Here is a 25976-nt window from a genome sequence, read left to right on the forward strand (position 1 = left end):
GTGTGCCCTATGAAGAGTAAAAAGCTTAGGTCCTGGGTCCAGACAGTGCAAAATAAAAAAAAAAACAATATACAATTGAAAATTGAAAAAACAATATACAATTGGCAGTGTTGACGGTAATATGAAAAGACAATGAACAGATGTAAACAAAGTCTGACTGTTGGTGGTAAATTATAGAAGGATATAGGACTAAAGAGATGATTACATTGAAAAATGGATGCTGAGTGAATGGATAGATGGATACTAGTTGATGATTCACTGACAAAAGTTACACTAAGTATATTTTTGTATTGGATTAAGTGAAAAAATCATGGTTTCTAGTTTTAACCTGTTTTAATCAACTTACCTTAAAGCAAAAAAAAAAAAAAAAACCTAAAAAATGAAAGCCTTAGTTTTTCTCAAAGTAATATTTTTAAAACCAGCAGTCATGTGACCACATGAAAAAGTATTGCTATTCAGGTTTTATGTATTTCTAATGTAATTTTAATTAATATCTTGCATGACATTTATTGCTACACAGATTAGGAAATGAAACTAAAATTACTAAAATAGCATAACATTAGTTTGATTTATATATATATATATATATATATATATATATATATATATATATATATATATATATATATATATATATATATATATATATATAATCCTTGGCCAGAATAAATATTTTGATTAATATTAAACAACATTTTCAAATTTATGCCAAATTTAAACTATTATTTGAGGAAAGTTTATCATTTTAGCTGTAACAAATTACAATATTTTTTAGGTTGGTTCAAAGCAAAACTATACTTTGTTGTAAAATATGTGGAGTGTATTTTTTTTTTCTTTACCACAATAATTATCATTAATTTAGGATAAAGTACATTTTAAAGTTTAAAACAACAATAAATAATTCTTACAAATTTTAGCTTTACAAAATTATGGATTTTTAAAAAAGTTTAAGTTATATAAGTACATATAGTGTAGATCAGGGGTTTCCAAACTTCTCAGCCCGTGACCCCTAAAAAAACGATGCCAGTGACTCGCGACCCCCAAATTCCTCGGAGGTCCTGATGTAGCTGACACTATTGCTGTGTTGTTAATCTAACGTAAACACACCAATGCTATCAAAAATAATATTTAAAGGCTGATGGCTTTTCATTTGCATGTCGTTGTTTTTATTATTAAAAAACTATTATTTTATCTTTTGTGGGTTATGGTTAAAATATAGTAATTCTAATGATTTAATAAAATGTATTTGACTTTTAGATATCACCAAGTAAGCTCCTGTCATTATCCCAAGCCCAGGAGGTCCCAACCCCCACTTTATGAACCACTGGTGTAGATGAATGTATAAATTGCCTGGTGAATGGGTGGATAGATAGTTGATAGACTAGTTGATAGATTAACTGGTGAATGGATAGTTATGCTGAACGAGTGTATGCTGAGTGTATGCACAGGTGAATAGAGGGATTAACGAGTAGGTTTGAATGAAGAAATGGACATATTGACAGGAAGGATGGATGGACTGACTTGTGGAGTAATGGGTTGATTGACTGGATGGACGAATCAACTGGTGTATGGAAGAGTGGATAGATGAATGGATGGAGTGTTTCTCAACCATGTTTCAGGAGGACCACCAGCTCTGCACATTTTCCATGTGACCTTAAGCAAGCACACCTGATTTAGGTCATCAGCTCATTAGCAGAGACTAAGGGTGCTTTCACACCTGTGAATCGATTCAGTTTTTCCGAAACAGAGATTAAAATTGTTACATTGTTGCTCTTTGCTCTTGGAGCGGTTCGCTTTCACACTGCAAAGTTACTAATCGGACCAAAAGAGCTAAAACTAGTCATGTGCGAGTAAACTCTCCTTACATTGGTCAGAGTGTCAGGGTTTATTTTGCAGCGTCCCGCTAAACGGTCAGGAGAGGTGGTGGTTTGGTGGTGATTGACAGGGTGCGCGCGCGTGACGTGTCTGAGGAGAGACACGGTGGGGAGGGGTGAGAAGGGTGCGCGACGATGCCTATTTGAGGACTGGGAGAGAGACGCGAGATTACCGGGAAATCATCACTCGTTTGCGGGCATCCGGAGATTCGCGAAACTTCCCGCCCTACTCATAATTCTCTCTTCATATAGCCGTAAGCCTATTACATATCCGTAAAACACTGTGATATAATCGCGCTCGGATCGGATCGCTTTCTCATTGCAATCGAACCGCTCCAGGATTCGTTTCAATCGAGCCGAGACCACCTCACTCAAGCGATATCGGAGCGATTACTTTGGCGCGGAACAGAGCGCGATTGCCCTGTTCACATATGCCAATCGAACCGCGCTAACTGGGCAAACGAGATACGTTCCGAAACAAAAGTGTAGGTGTGAAAGCACCCTAAAAGACCTCTAATTGGTGTGACAACAGAGACATCCAAAACATGCAGTGCTGGTGGTCCTCCTGGAACGTGATTGAGAAACACCATATTAAAAAAATAGTTAAACTAATATTTGTATGTTTAATAGTGAAGCAGTGCATCTCTGAATATTACTCACCCTTTAACCTTCAGTGTTTGGCCGAGGAGAAGGCAGTGAGTGCCCGGCTGCAGGAGGAACGTGACCGTGCTGAAGCAGAAAGTCGAGAGAAAGAGACGCGCTTCCTGTCTCTCTCTAGAGCATTGCAGGAAGCAACAGAGCAGAGAGATGAACTGGAGAGAACCAATAAGCAGCTTCGCCTGGAGATGGAGCAGCTAGTCAATGCCCAAGATGATGTTGGCAAAAATGTACAAGTTGCTTTTTTTATCATACTGCTTGCATAGTTCATGAACATGTCCTCTACTGTTTGACTAAAATAGATGATTGATTCATCTGTATGTACATTCAAGCCCAAAATTATTCATACCCCTGACGAATTCTGACTTAGTTACTTTTATTCAACCATTAAAATTTTTTTTGATCGAAAATTACATAGGCGTTTCCCAAAAGATAGTAAGATGATGTACAAGAGGCATCATTGTGGGAAAAAATGTAAAATAAAAATATTGAATGATTGAATTATTAGCCCTCCTGAATGAATAGCCCTCTTGTTTATTTTTTCCCCAAATTCTGTTTCAGGAGAAATTTTTTTTCAACACATTTCTAAACATAATAGTTTTAATAACTCATCTCTAATAACTGATTTATTTTATCTTTGCCATGATGACAGTAAGTAATATTTAACTAGATATTTTTCAAGACACTTTTATACAGCTTAAAATGACATTTAAAGGCTTAACTAGGTTAATTAGGTTAACTAGGCATGTTAGGGTAATTAGGCAAGTTTTTGTATAATAATGGTTCGCTCTGTAGACTAAAAAATACTGTGTGTGTGTGTATATATATATATGTATATATATATATATATATATATATATATATATATATATATATATATATATATATATATATATATATATATAGCTTATTATTTACATTTGAAAAAAGACTTTAAGTCAGAATTTTTCTAAGAATATGATTGTTTTGACAGTATATAATTTTTTTCTACCATTTTTGCCTATATTATTTGGCCTTCTTAGGTTCATGAGCTGGAGCGTTCTCGGCGGGCTTTGGAAACAGAAGCACAGTCTTTAAAAGAACAAACGCAGGAGTTAGAAGATGAGTTGGGAGAGGCAGAGAACGCTCGCCTCAGATTGGAGGTCACACTTCAGGCCCTTAGAGCTCAGTTTGAAAGAGAGATCAGCACTAAGGAGGAGAAAGGAGAAGAAAAGAGGAGGGCACTCAACAAGCAGGTAAATATCTCCAGCAGAATGAAGGAGTTATGGGTTAAAATAATGCACTGTAAAATCCAATAAGTTAAGATAACTGAAACCATTTGAGAAAACCGATAGCAACAAACCATTTAAGTGAAAAAAATTGAGCACAGTAAAACCCAATAAATGAAGAGAACTCAAACCAACTGATTACTGTAAAACCCAGTAAGTTAAGGCAACTCAAACCATTTGAGGAAACCGATTGCTACAAACCATTTGAGTTAAAAAAACTCATCTATATGAGTAATGTGAACTCATTAAAAACTCATTACCTTCAACACTGGGTTCAAAACTCTTTTCAAATGAGTAGAAGGTTTTACAGTGTGTTTTAAGAATTTCAGATCTCCTTTCTCTCCTACTCTACACTGTAAAAAATGCAGGGTTTCACACAATTCCTTCATGCTGTTCCAACACAAAGTTAACTTAATCAGTGTTTACAAATTTAAGTGGATTGAACATAAAACAAATAAGTTGTCATCCAAAATCCTTAAGAATTGTGTTGTTTCAACTTATTTTAAATAAGCAGTTTAAACAAGCAGCAAAAGTATTGTATTCAGTGTATATTTGATTCCTTACATTTCTTCATTTGTTTGTTCAGGTACGAGAGCTTGAAACAATGCTTGAGGAGGAGAAGACTCAAAGAGCTCAGGCTTTGACTGTTAAGAAACAACTGGAGACAGAGCTGCAGGAGGCAGAGGCTCAGGTGGAAGCAGCCAATCGGGGCAGAGAGGAAGCATTTCGCCAGATGAAACGTCTCCAGGTTTTTCAGTTTAAATAATCGTTATATAATCATGCATATAATATAAAAAGGTGAACCCTTAAACCAACTATAAAAAGTACTTCAACTTTCTACACCTAATAAAATTTTTTTAACTTGATTTAATACAGTTTTCAGTAATACGATAAGGTAAAAAAACAAACTTGCAGCATTACAGCTGGAATTCATGCGTTACACATTCATTGTTGATTTGTACATATAATTTATTCAGGAACCTGATTTTGCTAACAGGCTGACAGTTGAAAATCCCTGATGTGAACATTTTGGTGTGTTCCTGTGTGTTTTTTTAAGACTCAGATGAAGGAGCTTATTCGTGAGCTTGACGAAACCAAGTTGGCTCGAGATGAGGTTGTTGCCCAATCAAAGGACAGCGAAAAGCGTCTGCAGACATTGGAGGCAGAACTATTGCAGCTGACAGAGGTGAGTTAATCTGTCATTGCAACCCAATATAACTGAGCTTCTTCCTCATTTTTATCTTTCCATTCTCTGTTGTTTTTTTCAGGATCTATCTGTTTCTGAGAGGCAGAAGAGGCAAGCCCAGCAGGAAAGAGATGAAATGGCAGATGAAATCATCAACAATGCAACTGGAAAGTCAGTATCTGTTAAGATAATTGTTTTTCTTTTACACAGAAAAATAAATCATTAAGCAACTCCGAGAAAAAAAACACAACTATACTAATCAGCACAATTGTTTGTGGGCCAATATTGATAATACAATATTATTTGAGTAAGAAATCAGAACTACAGTTATTTCTAAAGTATCCTTTTCTCACAACTATTTTTATTGAACATGTTAGAGATGAAACATGCTGTACTAATAGCTTTTTTTACCTTTTCTTTTTTTTCACACCAAAAAAAACTGTCGCACATGTATACATTTAGGTTCTATAAAAATATATGTATAACATTAAAATAAAATACAAATAAATAAGAATATTAAGTAAAACATATTTTACTCTTATATATAAAAGAAAAGAAAAGAAAAGAAAAGAAAAGAAAAGAAAAGAAAAGAAAAGAAAAGAAAAGGAAAAAGAAATTAATAAAAAAATAACATAGAAAGGTTTCAACTCTTCTAAAATAACTGAGGGATCCATCTTCTTTGTGATCTAAAACAGGTTGCCAGGTGAGAAAAAACACATATTTGTACAACCTTTTACAGTATAGCCTATTGTTTGTAAAGTCAGGTGGTGTAGAAGTTCCATGAGCCGTTGCTTAATGGTTGGAGGAAATAACCTTCTAGCTAAAAGCATAGCAAAGGCAATCACATTTATCTTAGTTTTATTAAAACATAAGAACTGTGATGTGATACCAAATATTGAAATTATGGCCTCAGGTTCTATATAGGTATCATTCAAGGGCACATGTCATAATGCTATATAGGTATAGCTATATAGGCACTGAAGATTGCAATTAATAATGTCTGTAAACTTAATTTGCCATCACAGGAATAAAATAAAATATCTTAAAATAAAATTAAATAAAAAAGGTGGCGCGGTAGGTAGTGCTGTCGCCTCACAGCAAGAAGGTTGCTGGTTCAAGCCTCGGCTGGGTCAGTTGGCATCTCTCTGTGGAGTTCTCCCTGCGTTCACGTTTCCCCACAGTCCAAAGACATGCGCTACAGGTGAATTGGGGGGGCTAAATTGCCCGTAGTGTATGAGTGTGAATGAGTGTGTGTGGATGTTTCCTAGAGATGGGTTGCAGCTGGAAGAGCATCCGCTGAAAAAAAATAAATAAATAAATAAAAAAAAAAAATAATAATATATATATATATATATATATATATATATATATATATATATATATATATATATATATATATATAAAATAATGAATAAGTTGGCGGTTCATTCCGCTGTGGCAACCCCGGATTAATAAAGGGACTAAGCCGAAAAGAAAATGAATGAATGAAAATAAAATAAAATAAAATAAAATACAATAAAAATGTAATTAAATTAATTAAATAGTTACTGCAACAACAGTTTATAAAACTTTAAAAACATTTAAAAAGACATCGCTTACAATCTTTGTAATGCATTTCATATCCACATTTTAGAATAAAGAGCTACCTTTACATCCTGTCAATTTCCAAAAAAAATCAAATATATAAATGCCAGTATTATTCCTAATGTTTACTTTTATTGTGAACTTTTAATGTTGTTTTTCATTTAGATCTGCTCTATTTGATGAGAAGCGGCGCCTTGAAACTAGAATCACTCAGATGGAGGAAGAATTAGAAGAGGCACAGAGTAATGCTGAACTATTAGCCGAGAGGCAGAGGAAGAGCACCCTACAGGTGCACAAAGAAACACACACACACACACACACACACACACACATTATCTGTTTTTTAATAAACCTTGACTATCATAACTATCTCATGCAATCACAAAGAGGGAGCCCTCTAAATCAGTTTTGTTTTGTTAGATTGAAACACTTACAGTCCAGTTATCTGGAGAGAGGACACTAGCGCAGAAGAGTGAAAGTGCACGAGAGACTCTGGAGAGGCAGAATAAAGAGTTAAAGACTCGCCTTAGTGAGATGGAAGGAGCTGTGAAGGGGAAACATCGCCTCAGCGTCGCCGCCCTAGAGGCTAAGATTGAATCCATGGAGGAACAAGTGGAGCAAGAAAGACAGTAAGGAACAAATGCTATGATCAAATGAACAAACCCTGTTGTTTTTTAAATTACAAGTCAGTAACACTTTTATTTATATACCACTTATTTGTACATGTAGATCAGTTCTACAAAGATAATAGAGGCTCAATTTACTTCCAATTTTCATTATTATCAGTTTGTTCATCATTTATTAAAAATTATTGATTAGTCATTGTTCAGTTTTTTCATATAAATGACAGTGTCAGTGTTTCGAAGTGCCATTCTGTCAATTCCTATTATTATAGAGTCAGTAATATGTATTACTAAATTTTAATTGTCTGGTGAACCACACAAACACACATGTATAATGCATGTACAACTATCTTTATAGGGACTTCCCATAGATTTTTGTTTTATAATGTACTAATAGTGTGGATGAACTATGACGTCACCTTGTAGGCTAATCGGCTGCTAGCGTTAAACTGGTTCCCTCAATAAAATCTTTATAGAATTTTTCCATAAGCTTTTCGAATAATGCAAACAATAAGCTCTGTTTTCAAACACTGTTATTCACACTTAAACGTTTTGTCCAGCCGGATGATCCTCACACAAAATACAACTTTTAGCACTTTTGAATCTTAAATGCAAATGCAAGAATTTAAAAGCTAACAAAAGGCTATAAACGGACTAAAGTGTCTTCGGGGCACTCGACTGTGACATCAGCACCACCCTGCTACAGACAATTTTCAAGCTTATTTTTAGAAATATGGTCCACGACAAAGAGTTACTTTCTCCATATATAGTATAAATAAATAAATATGCAAAAACACATAGACCTACGTCCCTTTTGGATAGTTTTCATGTGGGAAATACATTTGTTTTGCTTTACGGTTGTAAAAGTTTTAAAACTTTAAGTATAAACGTGCCTACATACAGTAGTATTATCATAAGACATATTTAAATAAGTGTATTGCGTGCATGCACACAGCTCCCTTACCTTAGTAAAAGACGATAAAAATGAGGCGTGAGTCTATATGCCTGCAAGTTACATCATGCACACACAACAGTCAATATTCTTTTTTTGTCACGAAGTAAAAAAAAAAACGAGAAAAAAACAAACTAACAAAAAATCAATTGATCTTGTTAAAATGACAGTTAATATGCATGTATTTTAACACATTTATTCAAACGTTTGCATTATTGAGAGCAGGAAAGAGATAAGCAGTATCTATGGTAAGCGGTATCTTCATAATAACATTTAATTAAAATAAAGGAGCTACAACTGAATCTGTCTTGACAGTCTTTACAAGTGAAGGCATTATCTACACACAATATGAGTTGCCAATTAGAAAAATACTACAAATTATAAAACACTATTTATGAAAATACTTAGATAACAGACGCAAGTAGGCTGTGTTCCAGACAGATCAGCTCGATGACGTTTAATGTCTCCGACACTGTCTGTAGTCCCATTTAGCAACTTGATAGCAACCGTCTTTTTAAAGACCAATTAAAAAAATCAAGAATGTGATTTAACTGATGTGTTTTATGTCGTAGAATAAAACGTAAAAGTATCTTAAGTTTGTGTCAGCAATGAACCTTATTTGAGCGATTTAACCAAAATCCAATTTTAAAAAACCCGTTGACTTTGGTACGAGGGAACCGGAACTTCTAAAATGCTAACTCGCTTCCGGGTTTTTTGCATACAAATTGATGTCATAGTTCCTCCACTCTATTGTATCTATTATAGTCAATCCAAAGCCTCAGAGGAAACAATCAGCAGTATTACATTTCAAAATGCTTCATTCTGAGTTATTTATAAGACATTTTTCCTATAAAGACCAAAAAAGTCCCCACAAGGTCAAAATTTGCTGGTATTGTTGACATTTGGTCCACACAATTAATACAAGGTGCACACACAATCACACACTTACAAAACTGCTATTCTTTTTTTCACATAATTAAAATGGATCTAGGAATGTCACCCTCTAAAAAGACAAGTAATTATAAAAATTTGTAAAATAAGTGTACACTGTGACTTGGTAAGATATCGCCCAACTCTTTGGCAGTTTATGTCATGAAAAAACAGAAAATAAAGCTTGACAGCCATTGTTACCATTACATTTCATTGGACTGTATGGTCAAGTGCATACTGCTGAAAAAGCAAAAAAACGATGACTGAATGTTGAAATCAACTAATCTTTTAATAACCTACAATCCTTAAGCACTTAAAAGCACACCATGACTGTTGTGCATTTTGTGTTCCTTTCTGTAGAGAGCGAGCCATGGCCAATAAGCTGGTGAGGAAAACAGAGAAGAAACTGAAAGAAGTTTTGATGCAAGTGGAGGATGAAAGAAGGCATGCAGATCAATACAGAGAGCAGGTACTCCTTAAAAACTTCATCTCCAAACCTTCACAGCCTGACTTGAAAAATGGCTGAAAAATGAGGCCATTATCAGCTGTTTTCATTTACTCAGTCCATGTTGTTACTACCTATTTATTTACTTCTGTAGAACATAATAAAGGACATTAATTTAGAATTTATTGGTTCCCACCAACTGTTTTGGTTCCCAATTATCCACGACAACATATTAAACAAAACCAAAACAGTTTAATTAGTAACATGTAAACTAACATTCGTCTTTTGTCTGACATGTAAATTAAAAATTTTTTAAAACCAATTAATAATATAATATAATATAATATAATATAATATAATATAATATAATATAATATAATATAATATAATATAATATAACAGTTCTTCCCAAACATAGACACATATTAATGGCCGCCCAAGTGTATTTAGTAGCACAATTTATTACTGTCATTATCATCCTTTTACACTTTTTTTCTCAAAATAACTAAACATCCGCGAGCGATTAAGCTCATTCTGTGTGTGCAAGAACTCTCAACACTCAGATGCTCTGCGGACCCACAGAGACCTGCACATTTTTGCATCCCGCTGACGTTGCTAAATCTACTAAAATGTTCGGGATTTGGTTCGTGCTTTCGTTTTTTAGGCTGTCATTAATTTTATGCGCACAGTTGCAAGAACGAGAGAGACATTAAATATAAAAATTAATTCTTGTTTGGTTTGTCACATATAATTAACTATTTTTGCGCTATGGGTATAAGGTGTGTTTCAGTCGAGCTACCACCACAAGTACATTTCAAACCTGTGGGAAACACTGTATAATATAATATAATATAATATAATATAATATAATATAATATAATATAATATAATATAATATAATATAATATAATATAATATAACAATATAAAAATATATATAATATAAAATAATATAATATAATATAATATAATATAATATAACATAATATGTTATAATATTATAAAGGACATCCGCTGCATAAAACATGTGCTGGATAAGTTGGCGGTTTATTCCGCTGTGGCGACCCCAGATTAATAAAGGAACTTAGCCGAAAAGAAAACGAATTAATGAATATTAAGTATGTTTGTTTGAATAAATTTGACCAAGTTATCTAGTTTGAGTTTAATCGCATTAAAATAATCAACTCTAATTAACAGATTATAACTTCTTAAAAAAAATGGACTCATTCCACAATCCCTTACAAATGATTTCTTTGCTATGTACCTAATCTTATATAGTCAACTTGGCTGTGGTTACACTTGGAGCATTTTTACATTATAAAATCTCTCTATTTTTGTAGTTGGATAAGTCTATGGGGCGCCTCCGTCAACTGAAGAGGCAGCTAGAGGAGGTAGAAGAAGAGAACTCTCGCTCCAATGCCCAGCGCAGGAAACTACAGCGAGAGCTGGAGGAAATGAGCGACAGCATGCAGAGCATGAACCGCGAGCTCAACACTCTCCGCTCCCAACTCAGGTAAGGACAATGACAGTTATGACTGTGTGTTCGCCGTTTTGTGTATGGAGCAAAAACAAACAACAACTAGCTAGCTTTTTTTAGCTGACTCAGGCTTATAATTTCCTGATATACAAGGGAATATATTGTGTATATGATGTTTAATAGTATTTAAAAATATAAATAAATAAATAAATATATATATATATATATATATATATATATATATATATATATATATATATATATATATATATATATTTATATAGTTAAATTTTTTCAGATTCGTCAAACGGCTATAACAACAAACATACCTACTTTTCAGAGTCTACTGTATATGATAAATCTTATCAGATCTAGATCATCACTAGATCCAAAATTGCTTGCCGCTGGAATTTGATACATTAAATGTTTTCGTGTGAAACTTTTGTTGTTGTTTTTAAATAAATTTACTATTAGTGAATTTCATGTTATACTGCATGTTTCATTCACTCACTTACTCATTTAATGTGTCTGATTGTGTGTCCATCTATATTTGTGCGTTTGTCTCCTTCACCCACACAGCATCACAGAACGCCAGAAGTCAGAACAGTAGGTTTTCATGTGTGCATAGATAAAGTGTCAGTCTGTTTGTTTTCCTTCATGGGCATTTCCCTGTCTCCTCCTGACTCCACTGTTGTTTCCAGGTTCCCTGCTAAGATTTTAATTTGTCAGTCTTTTGTAACTGATTGAATTTACAATCACATCAAGATGGTGTACAGTAGTCTACCTTGGGTTCTGGGACACTTCCTGTTTATAGATGGGGATAAATCAGATTCTTCATTTCACCAATCATAGAACCTTCAATCTTTTTCCCTCTTTCTGTCTTCAGGTTATAAACAGTGACCCCAAAAACTATTTGGACAATAAGGTCACAGTTCAAAATCCATTCATGTCCTAGTTTTAAACAACAATGAAAAAAAAAAAAGCTTTTTTTATAATGTATTGTTTTGAAGCCATGAACCACGTGATGAAAGAAAGAAAGCTTGATAGTGGAGAAAAAAAGAAAAAAAATTATTTTGTCCTAAATAACTCATTATTTCAAGATATGACCTCTTTATTTCAACATAGTAACTTATTTAATGATATTAACTCATCATTTTGACATATTAAGTTATTTCAAGGTATTAACTTGTTTTTTTTGTTTTTTACATAATAAGTTATGTCAAGATATTAACTTTTTGACATGCTGTAATAACTCGCTGTTTAGTTATTTTGAGTTTCTAAGATCTTTAGGTATTTTGATATCACTCGTAATTTCAACATAAGAGTTATATTAAGGTTTGTGTTAATTAAAAAAAAAAACTCAATTTTGATTTAAACCTGGATATATGATAAAGACTGAGACTTCAGTTATTGATTCAACAGTATGTCAACATTGCTACTATGCATTCTTTAGTTTAAGTTAAATGACAAGTTAAAATGTTGAAATAACTTAATATCTTAAATCAAAACCCCTCTCTGCCTTCTCCCCCGTATGAATATGCTAATGACTCTACTTTGGCAAAACTTAACGAAAAAGCAATGGCAAAAGCAAGCCAAAAGAGAAACTTTAAACAGAATGTGAACTGGAGGTGCTGCTTTCGGAGGTAGATCGGTGAAAAACGGTTTTATTTGCAAGTTTGTCCTCCAGAATTAACAACAAAAGAAAAAAAATAGAGTGGGAGAGTTTAGCTGATGCAGTTAACACAGTTGGGTCTGAACATTGCACTGAGTGGATTTAAAAAAAGAAATGTAAAGTGCGATGTAAAGGTGTAAAATTTTGTAGTGTATTTATCATCCTGAGTGGCGCAGCTCGCTAAATGCATGGCAATGTTTTCACACGTTCAAGCATGAATTCTCTTTTTTTTTTCCCGCTACATATCAGATTTTGCCTATACTCTTCGTCATCATGAGGAAGACAAGTAGGAATCATTAATAAGTCTGTGCATCATATTTTATTTGCACATTTATTGCATGGAAATGTTTCTGATTCATTTATGCAAATTCATCCTCAGACTAATTTCTGGACCCTGTTTCCCGTCTGATTCCTGCCCGATCTCTCCTAGCACTAGCACCATTCATTACTTGATTTTTGTTTGACTTTGTCAATAAATATTATTTTGTTTAACTCGCACTTGGATCCCTCTGAACATTCATTTATACGTGACAGTGCAATTTAACACAACTGCCCCTAGAAAACGCCAATGGAAATAAAACAGACACGCACAAGAAATGTGCGTACGCCTGCCATGAAGCTGGCGTGGAGCTGCGCACATTCCCACGATAATTTCATCCTTTAGTAAATCCAAACGTGAGCGATTCTGAGCGTGAAACCTGGCGTACGCAAAGTTTTTGTGCGTACGCAGCGTTGATACATGAGGCCCCAGGAGTGTCAAAATATAACATAAAATTGGAAAAAACAACAACAATATAATTATTGAACAATATAACATGATGCAACATTTCAATGTTATTTAGCGATGTTTAAACTGCACAGTCATTTTATTTTAGTCAAGCTTGCAAAAATGTATTTTTCATTTAAAGTACAGTTTCATTTGTGTATCTTCAAATAAATAGAAATGAAATTTTCTTTTTTTCCTGTTTAGAATATAACTGACCCTTTAATTCCCATTTACAAGGGATTTATAAAGCATAAATAGTTACTTTAGATTAGGTCACAAAACTGGATAAAATTGTGTTAAAAAAGCATTTATTAACATACATACTGTAGTAACCATTCATATATGCCTGAATAATAAGATATATAAATGTTCATTTGAATAGTCTGCTAATCATTTACTTATGCATTCTGAATAATCTATAAAAACCTCCAACTTCACTCAAAAAACTGGTTTGCAAATGATGCAGTACCTCATTTAGCAATGAAAAAAAAAAACAATTAACAAAGTATGACAACACAATCATTAAGCATATTATATAAGTTCTTAAAGGGTCATGAATCCCCCCCACTTTCGGTTCAGGTTTACCTCAGAATTTTTTGAAAAGATGCATCATAATGGGCGTGGAGCTCCGCGAGCAAAAGGCTCAGCAGGGGACCTAGAGGGTAGCGAACAACTGTTGTCAGTTAGCTCACAAAATGAGACATAAACCATGAGGAGATGCGTGATTTTATAGTTTATAAAGTTAAAATGCAAATAAATAAACAGTAATTTAATGCTTACTACATTTGTCATTTGTAATTTCATATACACACAACTACAAGTTATATCATTATAAAGATAATCATATTCATCTAAACACTATAAATCAGGACTTCTCCCTCAATCCCCGGGTCTGAATCATAGGTCTAAATGCAGACTCAGTGCAGCAGTTCTCTTGCCCTGTCGGTTTTAACCATTAGCCCTGTTGGTAATCTGGAGGATTTAGGCAAACACAGCAGCACGGTGTGTCTAAATGTGAATGAACTCCTGATAAAAGACAACGTCCACCATTCTCAAATTCTCGTACTGCTCTCCCGATAAAAAAGCTTGCTGCACACAAACAGCTTGGTGTATCGGCCCTGACAGCATCGCAGGAAAAGCAGGCAACAAACCCCATGGATCAGGGAAGCAAACACACACGAGCCTTTATGAATAGCTAAATACTGTGTGGCGTGGGTCCATGTCTCACAGCTTGGCACTGGCAGGTCTGCCTTGCCTTTGGAAAGCATGTGCAGTCATTAAGAATTAAGAAGCTGGCTCTTCTCATAGGATAAGAAAACTCGCCGCGTCATCTTTGCGCTTGCAGTTTTGCGCTACGTTGCCGATTTTGATCCCGCCCCAAAAATTATTTTAAACCCAGAAGATGAAATTAGTTGACAAAAGCTCAAAATTATTAGTTTTTTTTTCCTAAAATTAAAGCCGGCAGATGCTAACATTGTCTTAACTAATGCTCAACACACACTAATCTGTTAAAATCTTAAAAGAAGTACACGAGGGTTTCGAGAACCTTTAAAATTCAAGAATAGAGCATTTGTACCTGCAGTTATAAACTGCTTCCTAATGTTTATTAATGTAGAGTTTAGTATTTGCTAATGCTTAATAAATTATTCATAGTGTATATAGTTATTATAAAGTGTTACCGATATGTTTTTTTCCCCCCACTACCTAGCTTTTTCATTATGTGGTCATACTAAGTAATTGCTACACAAACAAGTAGCTTCCTTGTCCAAATATGCTTTGGGGACATTGTGTATATTAAATTATGTATATGAATCGCATGTCAATATATTCTGTGTTTGTGTGTCTGCCTCAGGAGAGCTCCGCTCCCTCTGTCCATGCGTGCTGGTCGCAGAGCTCTAGTTGATGACCTTTCTCAGGAGAACTCTGATTCTGAAGATCCAGGTGCTTCTCCCACACCGTCCAGCGGCCCACCGGGTACCCCCACACCCTCAGACAACGCCCTGGGCCCCCCTCCCCCGTACAGCCTTACAGATGCTGAATAAGAAGGGGCGAGATGGACAATTTTACTGGTTTAACTCGCATAGCTTTTTGCAATCGTACCCATAACAGAACATCAGTGCAGTCACACATAACTTGAAACTAGTTGATGTGATTTATCGATTTTAAATGAACTGACAAATTAGCATGCAAGATGGAGAAAGATTATTGTACTATAGAAACCAAGTAAGCAGTGAGTAAGGACTGCAGAAGTGAAAATCACATTTCCCAGCATTCCTCGGGAAATGAAGTACTGTATATCAATGCAGTATATCAGGCTTGTTGTGGCAGAATTGTGATGGCCACCTCAAGCTCGATTTCAATCAATTTAAAGCCATGTGTTTAGGTGAAATTTGCATGTGGGTGGCAATCAGAAGCTATCCGGGTTTACACAGATGATCCACAATCAGGCTAGAATGTGTCATCTGTGCTCGCACAAGCCATCAAATCCTCAAAGCACTGAGAAACTTTCTCTCTCTCACTCCTGAAACAATATCATGCTTAAAGACAGTGAGAACTGAACAAGAATATCTCTTTGGTATTTTAAAATATCAGTGTTTTAACATTTTAGAGGTGGTAGTGTTACTTAATACATAGAAAATAATGCTTTTTGCTAAACGTGATTTGGCAGAGATGATGTTTACGGAAGCCCATTTTTCCCCTAGAGTAATAGAATAACAAAAGTAATTGGGGATTTATATCACAAATTTGCGTTATTATATCATCAGTGTTGTGATTTTACAACTCACAGTTGTAAGAAACAAACTTTATATCTTTATCGTTCTCAATATCGTGACTGTATGTCACAAGTTTATTTCAGTTGTGACTTTAAGTCTCACCATTACAGCTTTTGCAGTATTGTAACTTTACATCTCAGAATTTTAATCATTCTAATTGCAACTTCACAATTGCGACAGTCCCAAAATTGTGATTTTATTACTTGAAATGCAAGTTTGCTTTTTGCAATTGTGACTTTATTACTGAGGGTGTGACTTTATATCTCACAGTTGCATATTTCCTTTTCAAAATTTTAATATTTACATCTCGTAGATATAGACTTGTTTGTCTTAAATGTGACTTTAGAACTCACAATTGTGACTTTCTCAGTAACCTCATTTTACAACTGCAAGTTTGTTTCTTGCAACTGTGACTTTATATCTCACTGTGTGAGTTTTTATATCGGAATTACTCTTTCTCTAAATGGTGATTTTAACTCTTGCAATTGGATGTTTGTTTCTCGCAATTGTGACTTTATAACATACAGTGTGACTATATCTCACAATCACACCTTTCTAAGTGTAGTAATTTGACACGTTCCAATTTAAGGGTTTGTTCTTGCTATTTGCGGCTCAGAGTGTGACTTTATATCTCACAGTTGTGACATTCTCAATATTGTAATTTTACATCTTTGAATCTCTTGCAGTAATAGCTCTAACTTGTAGTGTAACTTTATATCTCATCATTGCCACCTTGCTTTTCAATATTGTGATTTTCCATCTAACAAATATAAGGTAGCATTTACACTAGTGCATTTTTGTTTTTAAAATTGCATTTTAGATCCAGACTGGTGTTTTCATTGCAATTTTAATCTCCATCCATGCTATATATATACAAATATATATATTGCTGCTTGTTCAAACTACTTATTTAAAATGATCTGAAACAAAACAGTTCTTGAGATTATTTGCGACAATTTAAAGTGTTTTCACACTAGTTTTGGTCCGCACCCGGATTAATTTGACATCAGAGTATGGTACTTTTAGCTAGTGTGAACGCTGTTTTCTGAATGTACGTACTTTTTTTAATGGCTGAGTAGTATGTTTAAATTCAAATACAGTTCCTACTGGGTAGTAGGCAGTTTCGGACCAAGTCAATGTGAACACAAACCAGGCAAGGAGGAACAATCGAACTTGGGTTCAGACCAGGCAGTGTGAAAGCGCCTTTAATTGTTTTTTGTTGCTTAAAATGTTAAATCCACTTACATTTATTAAGTTAACTTAGGGTGCTTTTACACCTGTGGATCGATTCTTTTGTTCCAAAACGGGGATTAAAATTGTTACAATGTTGCTCTTTGTTCTTGGTGCGGTGCGGTTCGCTTTCACACATTGAAGTTTCTAAACGAACCACAAGAGCTAAAACAAGTCATGTGCGAGTAAACATTATAGGCTTTTACATGAAACGCTCATTTACCGGTAGGAATGACCTCCCGCCCTACTCATAATTCTCTCTCCATATAGCTGTATATACGCCTATGACATACCCATGATAAACTGTGATAAAGCTGAGCTCAGATCGTATCGCTTTCTCACTACAATCGATCTGCTCCAGAGTTTGTTTCAATCGAGCCGAGATCATCTTATTCATGGACTGATTGATTTGGTGTGGATCCGAGCACGATTGCTGGATTCACATATGTCAAACAAGCCTCACTTACTGGGCAAATGAGACAAAAAAGCACCCTTAATTGATATGTGTTGGGACAACATGAATCAAATGTGTTGAACCCTATATTTATTACAATGTATGTTATGTGATAAAAGCTTGACCAATGAGAGAATGATATGCAATCAGGAAGCGATTGTTGGTAGCCACACCTCCATTTTCAAAGTTGTGCATTTCAGTCTGTCTATCCGCTTAAGTCTTGACGTGTGGAATACTGTTTCCAGGTTCAAGCGGCTACTCATTTGAATTGAAAAATTTTTTGCTTATTACCACTTTTTAGTCATATTACACATTAACGTGAATTTTAAATAAAAAAACAGACACCAATATTTTAACAATTTATTAAAAAAATAATCACTATCTGGCCAGAAGATATTAGACATGGTAAAATTGCGATCGTGATTTTCGAAAGTATTACAGTCCTTGTAAACATTTATTATTACCATTTGTTAAGTCTCCCCTTGATATAGTGCTTGGACCCGGATGCCCCTTTGCATGACGTCACACTTAACAAGCAGATACTGAAATGAAACACCAGATTTTCAAATAAAAATCTTTAGAAAAATCCCTTTTTAATCTTTAGTTGTTTTTTTTTAAATGCTTAATTTTCAAAGATGTCAAGAGTAGTGTGGATGAAACAATGGCATAACTAACGAAACATACGCGTTTTAAAATGAAAACGTACTAGTGTAAATGGCACCAAAGTTTGTTCCTTGGATTTGTAACTTTATACATGAAAGTGTGAATAATATCTCTCTATTACAACGTTCTCAGTTTTGTGACTATACACTCACTGGCTATTTTATTAGGTACAACTTACCGGGTTGGACCCCCTTTTGCCTTCAGAACTGCCCTAATCCTTTGTGGCATAGACTCAACAAGATACTGGAAATATTCTTCAGAGACTTTGGTCCATATTGACATAATAGTATCACGCTGTTGCTGCAGATTTGTCAGCTGCACATGCATAATACGAATCTCCCGTTCCAACACATCCCAAAGGTGCTCTACTGGATTGAGCTCTGGTGACTGGGGAGCCATTTGAGTACAGTGAACACATTGTCATGTTTAAAAAACCAGTGTGAGATGATTCAGACTTTATGACATGGCACGTTATCTTGCTGGAAGTAGCCATCATGATGGGTACACTGTGGTCATAAAGGGATGGACATGGTCAGCAACAATACTCAGGTAGGCTGTGGTGTTGACACGATGCTCAATTGGTACTAATGGGCCCAAAGTGTGCCAAGGAAATACCTCGGTTGTAACGAGTGGTTATTTGAGTTACTGTTTGCCTTTCTAACCAATCTGGCCATTCTCCTCTGACCTCTGGCATCAACAAGGCATTAGCGCCCACAGAACTGCAGCTCACTGCCATTCTCTGTAAACCCTGGAGATGGTTGTGCGTGAAAATCCTAGTAGATCAGCAGTTTCTGAAATACTCAGACCAGCCTGTCTTGCACCATTGTTCAAAGTCACTTAAATCACCTTTCATCCCCATTCTGACGCTCGGTTTAAACAGCAGCAGATAGTTTTGACCATGTCTGGATGCCTAAATGCATTGAGTTGTTGCCATGCAATTGACTGATTAGAAACTTGCGTTAACAAGCAGTTGGACAGGTATACCTAATAAAGTGGCCAGTGAGTGTACATGCAGCAACTGCAGGTTTGTTTCAGCTAATATTAGACAGTGCAACTATCTCACAATTGCAACTTTCTTTCCCGATATTGTGACTGTTTCTGTGACTTTATAATTCACTATGTGACCTTATATGTTAAAACAAGACCTATATCGTGCAGTGTGACTTAACATCTCAGCTTTATATCACACAGTGCAACTTTTAAACTTTCATCTCACAGTTACTTTTAAATTTTTTTACTCTGAGGTAAAAAGCGGGCTTCCATATGACAGGCGACACGCACAAAGCTATGATTGTATCAAATGAAAAGTGAGAAAGAGAAAATAGCTTTTGTATTAAATTAATATATGCTACAAATTTGAGCTGTCCATTTACATCTTAGCCATAACTTGACCATAAGAAAAGAATGGGGATACAGAAAATAAATGATTAAAAAGCAGCCAAAGCTGACAGATTTCACCTCCATATAGATTTAGCAGTAACAATTCTTAGATATTTGATATATATACCTGCTTCGATCTCATTCGGACTTTAGTATTCAGTTCAACTCCCTATTAAGTTTGGGGTATCTGTGCCGCAGATCGCATACCCTTTTAGATACTGTGCGTAGATAGATAGTTGGCTTTAAAGGGATGCTTTGGTTGGTAGTGATATACAGTAGGTAGTTAGGATTTCTTAATTTACGTCTTAACACGACAGCTCCAGTTTCAGACTACTGACTTGTTATTTTTATCAAGTAAGACAATTCCAGTGTGCAGTCTTTATTTATTTCGTTTATTTTTTTTTTATTGTTTGTGTCAGCACATAGAGATGTCATGGTTATTTGTATAGTTTGAAATGTAAGTACAAACAAGGCAAAATTTTGAGGGTAATGATGGCTTTATATGTTATCAGTAACACCGGATATCATCATTTCATCTTTTAAGCTACAATGGGGCTCAGATATTCATATATTAAACACATTTTACACAAATAACACATCTGCAAGTGTATTTGAGACGGTTTTAACACCAAACAAGTCTGAAATCAGTTTTATGACGTGTTTCAAAGATGTGAACGTATGATATTTTGCCTGTTTTGGTTCCCGAGGGGTTGAAGGCTGCTAGTTACTCTTTAATTATCTCATTTTATCAATGTATTTTTTTGTATCAAAGAAACATACTGTATTTTTGTTTGTTTGTTTGTTCATTTTTGAATGTGGTAAATATTTATGGATCCAAGCTTTTATGTTGAAACACAATCTGGGGCATATGGATGACTTAAAGGGACATTATTCTAACTGTATGCATGTCAACAGTGCCTGCAGTATCTGCCGAATATACAAAATGGACACCATTGGAAAAATCAGGCTAAATAATAAGAGCGAGGTCTGGAATTTGATAAATAAATTGCAATATTAGGTCTCCCTGAACAGCAATCTGGCTCAGACATCCTTCTCAAAGATGCTTTTTCGTTTGTTTTGCACACAGAAAGTTGATAGGATGATTTTTGGGGACTTTTGAAAGGTACTTCACCAAGTCAAATGAAAGCGATCTGGGTGTGTGTATCTATTATGTTAATTGAAAGATATTGTGTGGTCATGCACGTTTTGATACGCTGCATCAGGCTTACACACACTTGTTTTAATCTAACAGTGTTGAACTGTGAATAATAATCGTTTGTCACCATTAAGTATTAGAACATGTTTAAGATCTGTTCTGTCTGTGAACTTGCAGTTGATTATTACTATGGTTATTACTACACAGTACCTATAAATCGGGAAGCAGGGTTTTCGTGTCAGATTCCATTGTACGTAAAATGTTTGTAATAGATTGTGTAATCACATTTTTTATTCTGTGTTATAATTCAAAAATTAAGTACGTTTTAATTGCTGATCTTTAGAATCAATATGGAATTGTATGTAGTTGCTGACTGAAAGCGAGGAAACCTTGCTGTTAAAGACTAAAGGATCAGACACAAAAGCCAAAAGACTCAAGCCTTGAACAACAGATACTGTTATTCTACTCATTTGTCCATGTTAGATCATATTCCTGATATTTGTAAATTATTATAAATTGTAATAATTTATCATTTCTTTCTAAAGTCTTTCAAGCAACTCAGAATTGCTGTTTTGTCACTTATAAATATACACAATAATTTGTACAATTAACAGATTTGGAGAGCTGTTCAAACTTAAAAAAACTCAATTAGAAGTGGATTTGCATTAAAAAAACAATCCAAATAGTGTAGCTTAATAAATGGGAATTTAATGGTACTAAATCTGTGTTGTATAACGCAGTTTTAAATCAGTGTGAAATGAATACACAATAGTACAGAATGTGTATGGAAGAGGACTGAAAGCTCTTGGAGAGATACATGTTTGTATCTGAAGTGTTTCTGAACAGGATTGTGTGCTTTTTTTTTGCATTTGTGGAACTTGAATTTTTAACCATGTTGTTTATTTAATATTTTGCTTTATTTTGCTATAATGACAAAATGAGACTGGGGTGACTTTTAATATACCATTGGTTTTAAAATCAGTGTGGTTTATTTTTACACTAACACACCATCACTAATTAACCATCATCCACATTAAAGTGATCAGATTATTTACCAAATATTAGCATAAAATTGATATATGAACTGAATTTGAAATAAGAGTTTACATTTGAAATAAGTGTTTTACAGTACACAAGGTATAAGAGCTGTCACTTTTCAAAAGGTATATATTTGTAATTACTGGTAATTTCGTGAGTGGGTGCATATTCTGTGCTACTGAATGGCTGTATTTAAATGGCATGTTTTGTCTGGTGCAAACAGCCAGGGTAGATGTCAGCTGTGGCAGGTTAGACAGACACTCCCACTAGCCACTTTGGAGATCACCTTAAAGCTGCGGTCACACTAGAGTTTGTGTGTGCGAAATTTTGTTGTGCGGAGCTGCGAAAAGGGGCGGGATTAAACAAGATTATTAGACATTAAATAAAGGGAGCGATTGCACCATGTTTTAAATTTCTGTCCAAAGAGGTCATGTTTTGATCCTCGATTGGTCTCACACAGTCAAGTGATGCGATTTCACAGGTTGGAGTTCACCTAGCTTGAACTTTGCACTGCAACAACCTGCGAAATTTGACGCATGACCCTGCGTTTCCGGTCACTTGACTGCGACCAATCGAGGATCAAAACATGACCTCTCTGGACAGAAATTTAAAACATAGAGCAATCGCTCGCTTTTAAAAATGTCTAATAAGCTTGTTTAATCCCATCCCTTTTCACAGCACCCCACGACAGAATTTCACACACACAAACTCTAGTGTGATCGCAGCTTAAAGCTGCGGTCACACTGGGCTTTTCCTCCCATAGACTTCCATTCATATGCACGTGAATGTGTCAGACCAGAAACGCAGGGTCATGTATTACTTGACTGTTTGACACCAATCGAGGATCAAAACATGACATCTCTGGACAGAAATTTAAAACATGGAGCAATCGCTCGCTTTTTTAAGCATCTAATAATCTTGTTTAATCCCGCCGCTTTTCGCAGTGCCACACGACGTATCTGAAGAGCGCTTGGGCCATGTGCGTGTGATGTACCTGAAGAGCGGTAGGAGTGAGTTGCGCGTGACGTACCTATAGAGCGGTGGGGGCGTTTGATGTACCTGAAGAGCGGTGGGAGTGAGTTGCGCACAACGTACCTGAAGAGTGGTAGGGGTGAGTTGCGTGCGACGTACCTTAAGAGCCGTGGGGTTGAGTTGTGCCCGATGGAGACTTGGGAGACTTGGGATGTCTTTTAATGTCAAGCCCTGCAAATAGCCCAATTGCTTATTACTGCAAATCATGAAGTGTGTTGTTTAAGACACACGGTTGCAACATAACCTACTCACCTAATGTTTATGTTCATAATATTTATATTATTTGCTTCCGGGTTCAAAATGTAACCCGGTAAGCCGGTTCCACCAAGGTAACCCGGGGGACTTTTTTATTTAAACAAGAATGTTCATTTGGCATGTTTCTTAAATATCTGCAAACATTATCAACACAGGCTCATTCTCTAAACGTAGTCCCGCAGACAATTCCGAAAAATTCCGGGAGCTACGTATTTTTGCAATTTTTGTTTTCGCGAGTCCGCGAGAGGTTGCTGTGTGTGCTTTTTCACATCTCAAATGTCTCTCGCCGAGTGCCGTTCGCGTCCGCGCTGTTCTCGCGTAAACCCACCAGAGGCCGCTGTCGAACGACCATGTGTCTGTCTGACTGACTGAATGATTGATTGACTGGGCGACTGGCCAATCGGCTGACCCACCTTCCCTAAACCCAACCGGTTTTACTGATTGATCCGCCCACCCGCTTGCTTCCCTAAACCAAACCAACAATTTACAAAAGCCATATAGAAGGTAAGCAGTCAGTCGGTAAGCGTGAACAGAAGCGGCGTCACACCACCACGTAGCGTTCACTTAAAAATAAAAGACAGCCAAAAGTACCTCCGTCTACATAATTCAAAGTCTCCAGAAATGTCCCCGGGGCTACATTTTCAGAATGAGCCTGGGTTGCATATTATGGTATTTTTATGCTTTAGAAGAGTCAAAAACTTACATACAACACCTTTAATAAGAACCCTTTAGTTACAAATGTATACCTTTTGAAAAGGTATCAGCCCAGTGACAGCTCTCATGCCTTTATTTCTGAGTGTATTCTACATTTAAGAACAAAAAAATAAACTAAAAAACACTTCAAATCAAATTTAATAGATATTTTGCATTTTATACCACTTAAAGCTTGCTTGATTATAACAAAATGTATGTACAACATTAAATGCCTAAAATAGTTCTAAGAAACTTTGAAATTGCATTGGGCAGTTGCACTATTTGTCTTTTATTTGCCGATTTAAAATGTAAATTAATACATTCACATTTGTACATTTGATAACACAATAATAACAGACTTTTTTTAATAGCACTCAAATGCATATGTTACAGTACGCATACACTCTTTACATGACTTCATTATTTGTGATTATTCATTTTACAACACGGACAAGAACATTTCACAGAAATGATCATTTTAATAATCAAACATACATACATCAAAATTCATGAATGATGATCAGTAATTTCCAAATGTTTTACTCATATTTACTTCTTCTGCCACAATGTCATTGAACAACCAGTCATCATCTAGAGGCGGAGTCAGAATTGGAGTGGGCTGGATCTTATTGGACGTAGCAGGGAAAGATCTAGCCACCCCCTCAAAGTTTTCGAATTTTGAGTAAAAACACGTCTCTTCTTTATGATAACAAAAGCCTTCAGGGGAACAGACTGTGGGACACTGGACACTTAATCCACTCTGATTCTGTGCCACATTTTGATCTCTGACATCATCATCATCTTGAATTAAAATATACAGATCTTTTTCTGGTCTTGAATAGTTCTTATATGTGCCCTCTTGAGGCTGTTGTTCCCAGTTTTCACTAAGAATCCTTTTCGATTGAGAGCCCAGCTGATTCTCAAGTGTTGAGAACACGTGGGGGTTTGAAACAATATCATCCATGATGGACAAATCTGTAATCGAGTAGCTATCATCCTTTTCATTCATCTTTAAGCATGTTTCAACACAACCCAAATGGCTGTCTAGAGTGTTATTAAGGTTCATGGAGTAGATCATTTGATTGTGATGGAAACCATGTCCTTTTGGCTCTTCATTGCATAGTCTATCAGCATCAAATTCCTGGCCCAAACTGGCTGTGAAGTTGTTGGTTTCACTGCCAGAACCTGTTGGGTTCTCAAGGTCATATCCTGAATCCAGAGGATTTGGTATTAAGCTAGTCTCCTCTAAATCTTCTTCATTGTCAGCCAACCACTCAGCAATTTTATATTTAGGATTACCATTGTTGATCTGCAGAGCTTCATGATGGTTTGAACTAACCAGTAAGTCGAGCTCTTCCATAATATCCATTTGTAGATTCCCTACAATGGTTCCCTCTTGGGTTTGAACATCGTGTTCGGCGTCTATGAGCATCTGAACTTCCAAATCGCATGAGTCCAAAGACAACAGAGAAATCACTGGAGAAGGAGGGCACAGGTCAGGAACTTCAACCCCTGTGGGGAGCAGCTTCACGTCAGAGTATTTGGAGAGACATGGTTTTGAATACACTCTTGTTCTTTCAATACTTTCAATCCAGGAGGACACGCTGTCATCTAAGCTTGTTAAATCAGTAGATTCTGTCTGCTCTTCAAAGTCGTTGTCTTTCTCTATTAAGCTTCCAGTGTGGTTTTTCAAAGTGTTCTCAAAGCTATTGTTAAAGGACTTGTACTGGGAGAAACATTTATCAACCACACGGGTCTCCATTAGACTGTCCAATGTCCAGAGGTCACACGCATCCTTTCGTTGATCAGGAGGCCCTTCAGCTTTGTCAGCATTCGTGAATGTTTCAGTTGCTGAAGGAAACAGAACA

General features: G+C 35.6%; 2 protein-coding genes across 17 annotated transcripts in view; one reads left to right on the forward strand and one right to left on the reverse strand.

Annotated features, from left to right (window-relative positions):
* Positions 1-22068, forward strand: part of myh14 (myosin, heavy chain 14, non-muscle) — a 92774-nt gene extending 70706 nt beyond the window's left edge. For 6 of the 9 annotated variants that reach the window (XM_087286813.1, XM_087286817.1, XM_087286810.1 and 3 more), the window contains 11 exons: positions 2549-2761; positions 3554-3766; positions 4386-4547; positions 4857-4985; positions 5068-5156; positions 6735-6858; positions 6990-7198; positions 9435-9543; positions 10859-11031; positions 11575-11601; positions 15286-22068. In XM_087286813.1, the coding sequence (XP_087142939.1) occupies positions 2549-2761; positions 3554-3766; positions 4386-4547; positions 4857-4985; positions 5068-5156; positions 6735-6858; positions 6990-7198; positions 9435-9543; positions 10859-11031; positions 11575-11601; positions 15286-15475 (1638 nt within the window). In that variant the 3' untranslated portion in view covers positions 15476-22068. The remainder of the gene's footprint in view (positions 1-2548; positions 2762-3553; positions 3767-4385; positions 4548-4856; positions 4986-5067; positions 5157-6734; positions 6859-6989; positions 7199-9434; positions 9544-10858; positions 11032-11574; positions 11602-15285) is intronic. The other 3 variants (XM_087286818.1, XM_087286811.1, XM_087286815.1) reach the window with 1 other exon arrangement.
* Positions 20288-25976, reverse strand: part of c16h19orf85 (chromosome 16 C19orf85 homolog) — a 34605-nt gene continuing 28916 nt past the window's right edge. For 7 of the 8 annotated variants that reach the window (XM_087285011.1, XM_087285014.1, XM_087285008.1 and 4 more), the window contains one exon: positions 20288-25959. In XM_087285011.1, coding sequence (XP_087141137.1) covers positions 24629-25959 — 1331 coding nt within the window. In that variant the 3' untranslated portion in view covers positions 20288-24628. 8 annotated transcript variants of the gene reach the window in all.

This window comes from Danio rerio, chromosome 16, assembly GCF_052040795.2.
Source record: "Danio rerio strain M-AB ecotype USA chromosome 16, GRCz13ab, whole genome shotgun sequence".
NCBI classification, from domain to species: Eukaryota; Metazoa; Chordata; class Actinopteri; order Cypriniformes; family Danionidae; genus Danio; species Danio rerio.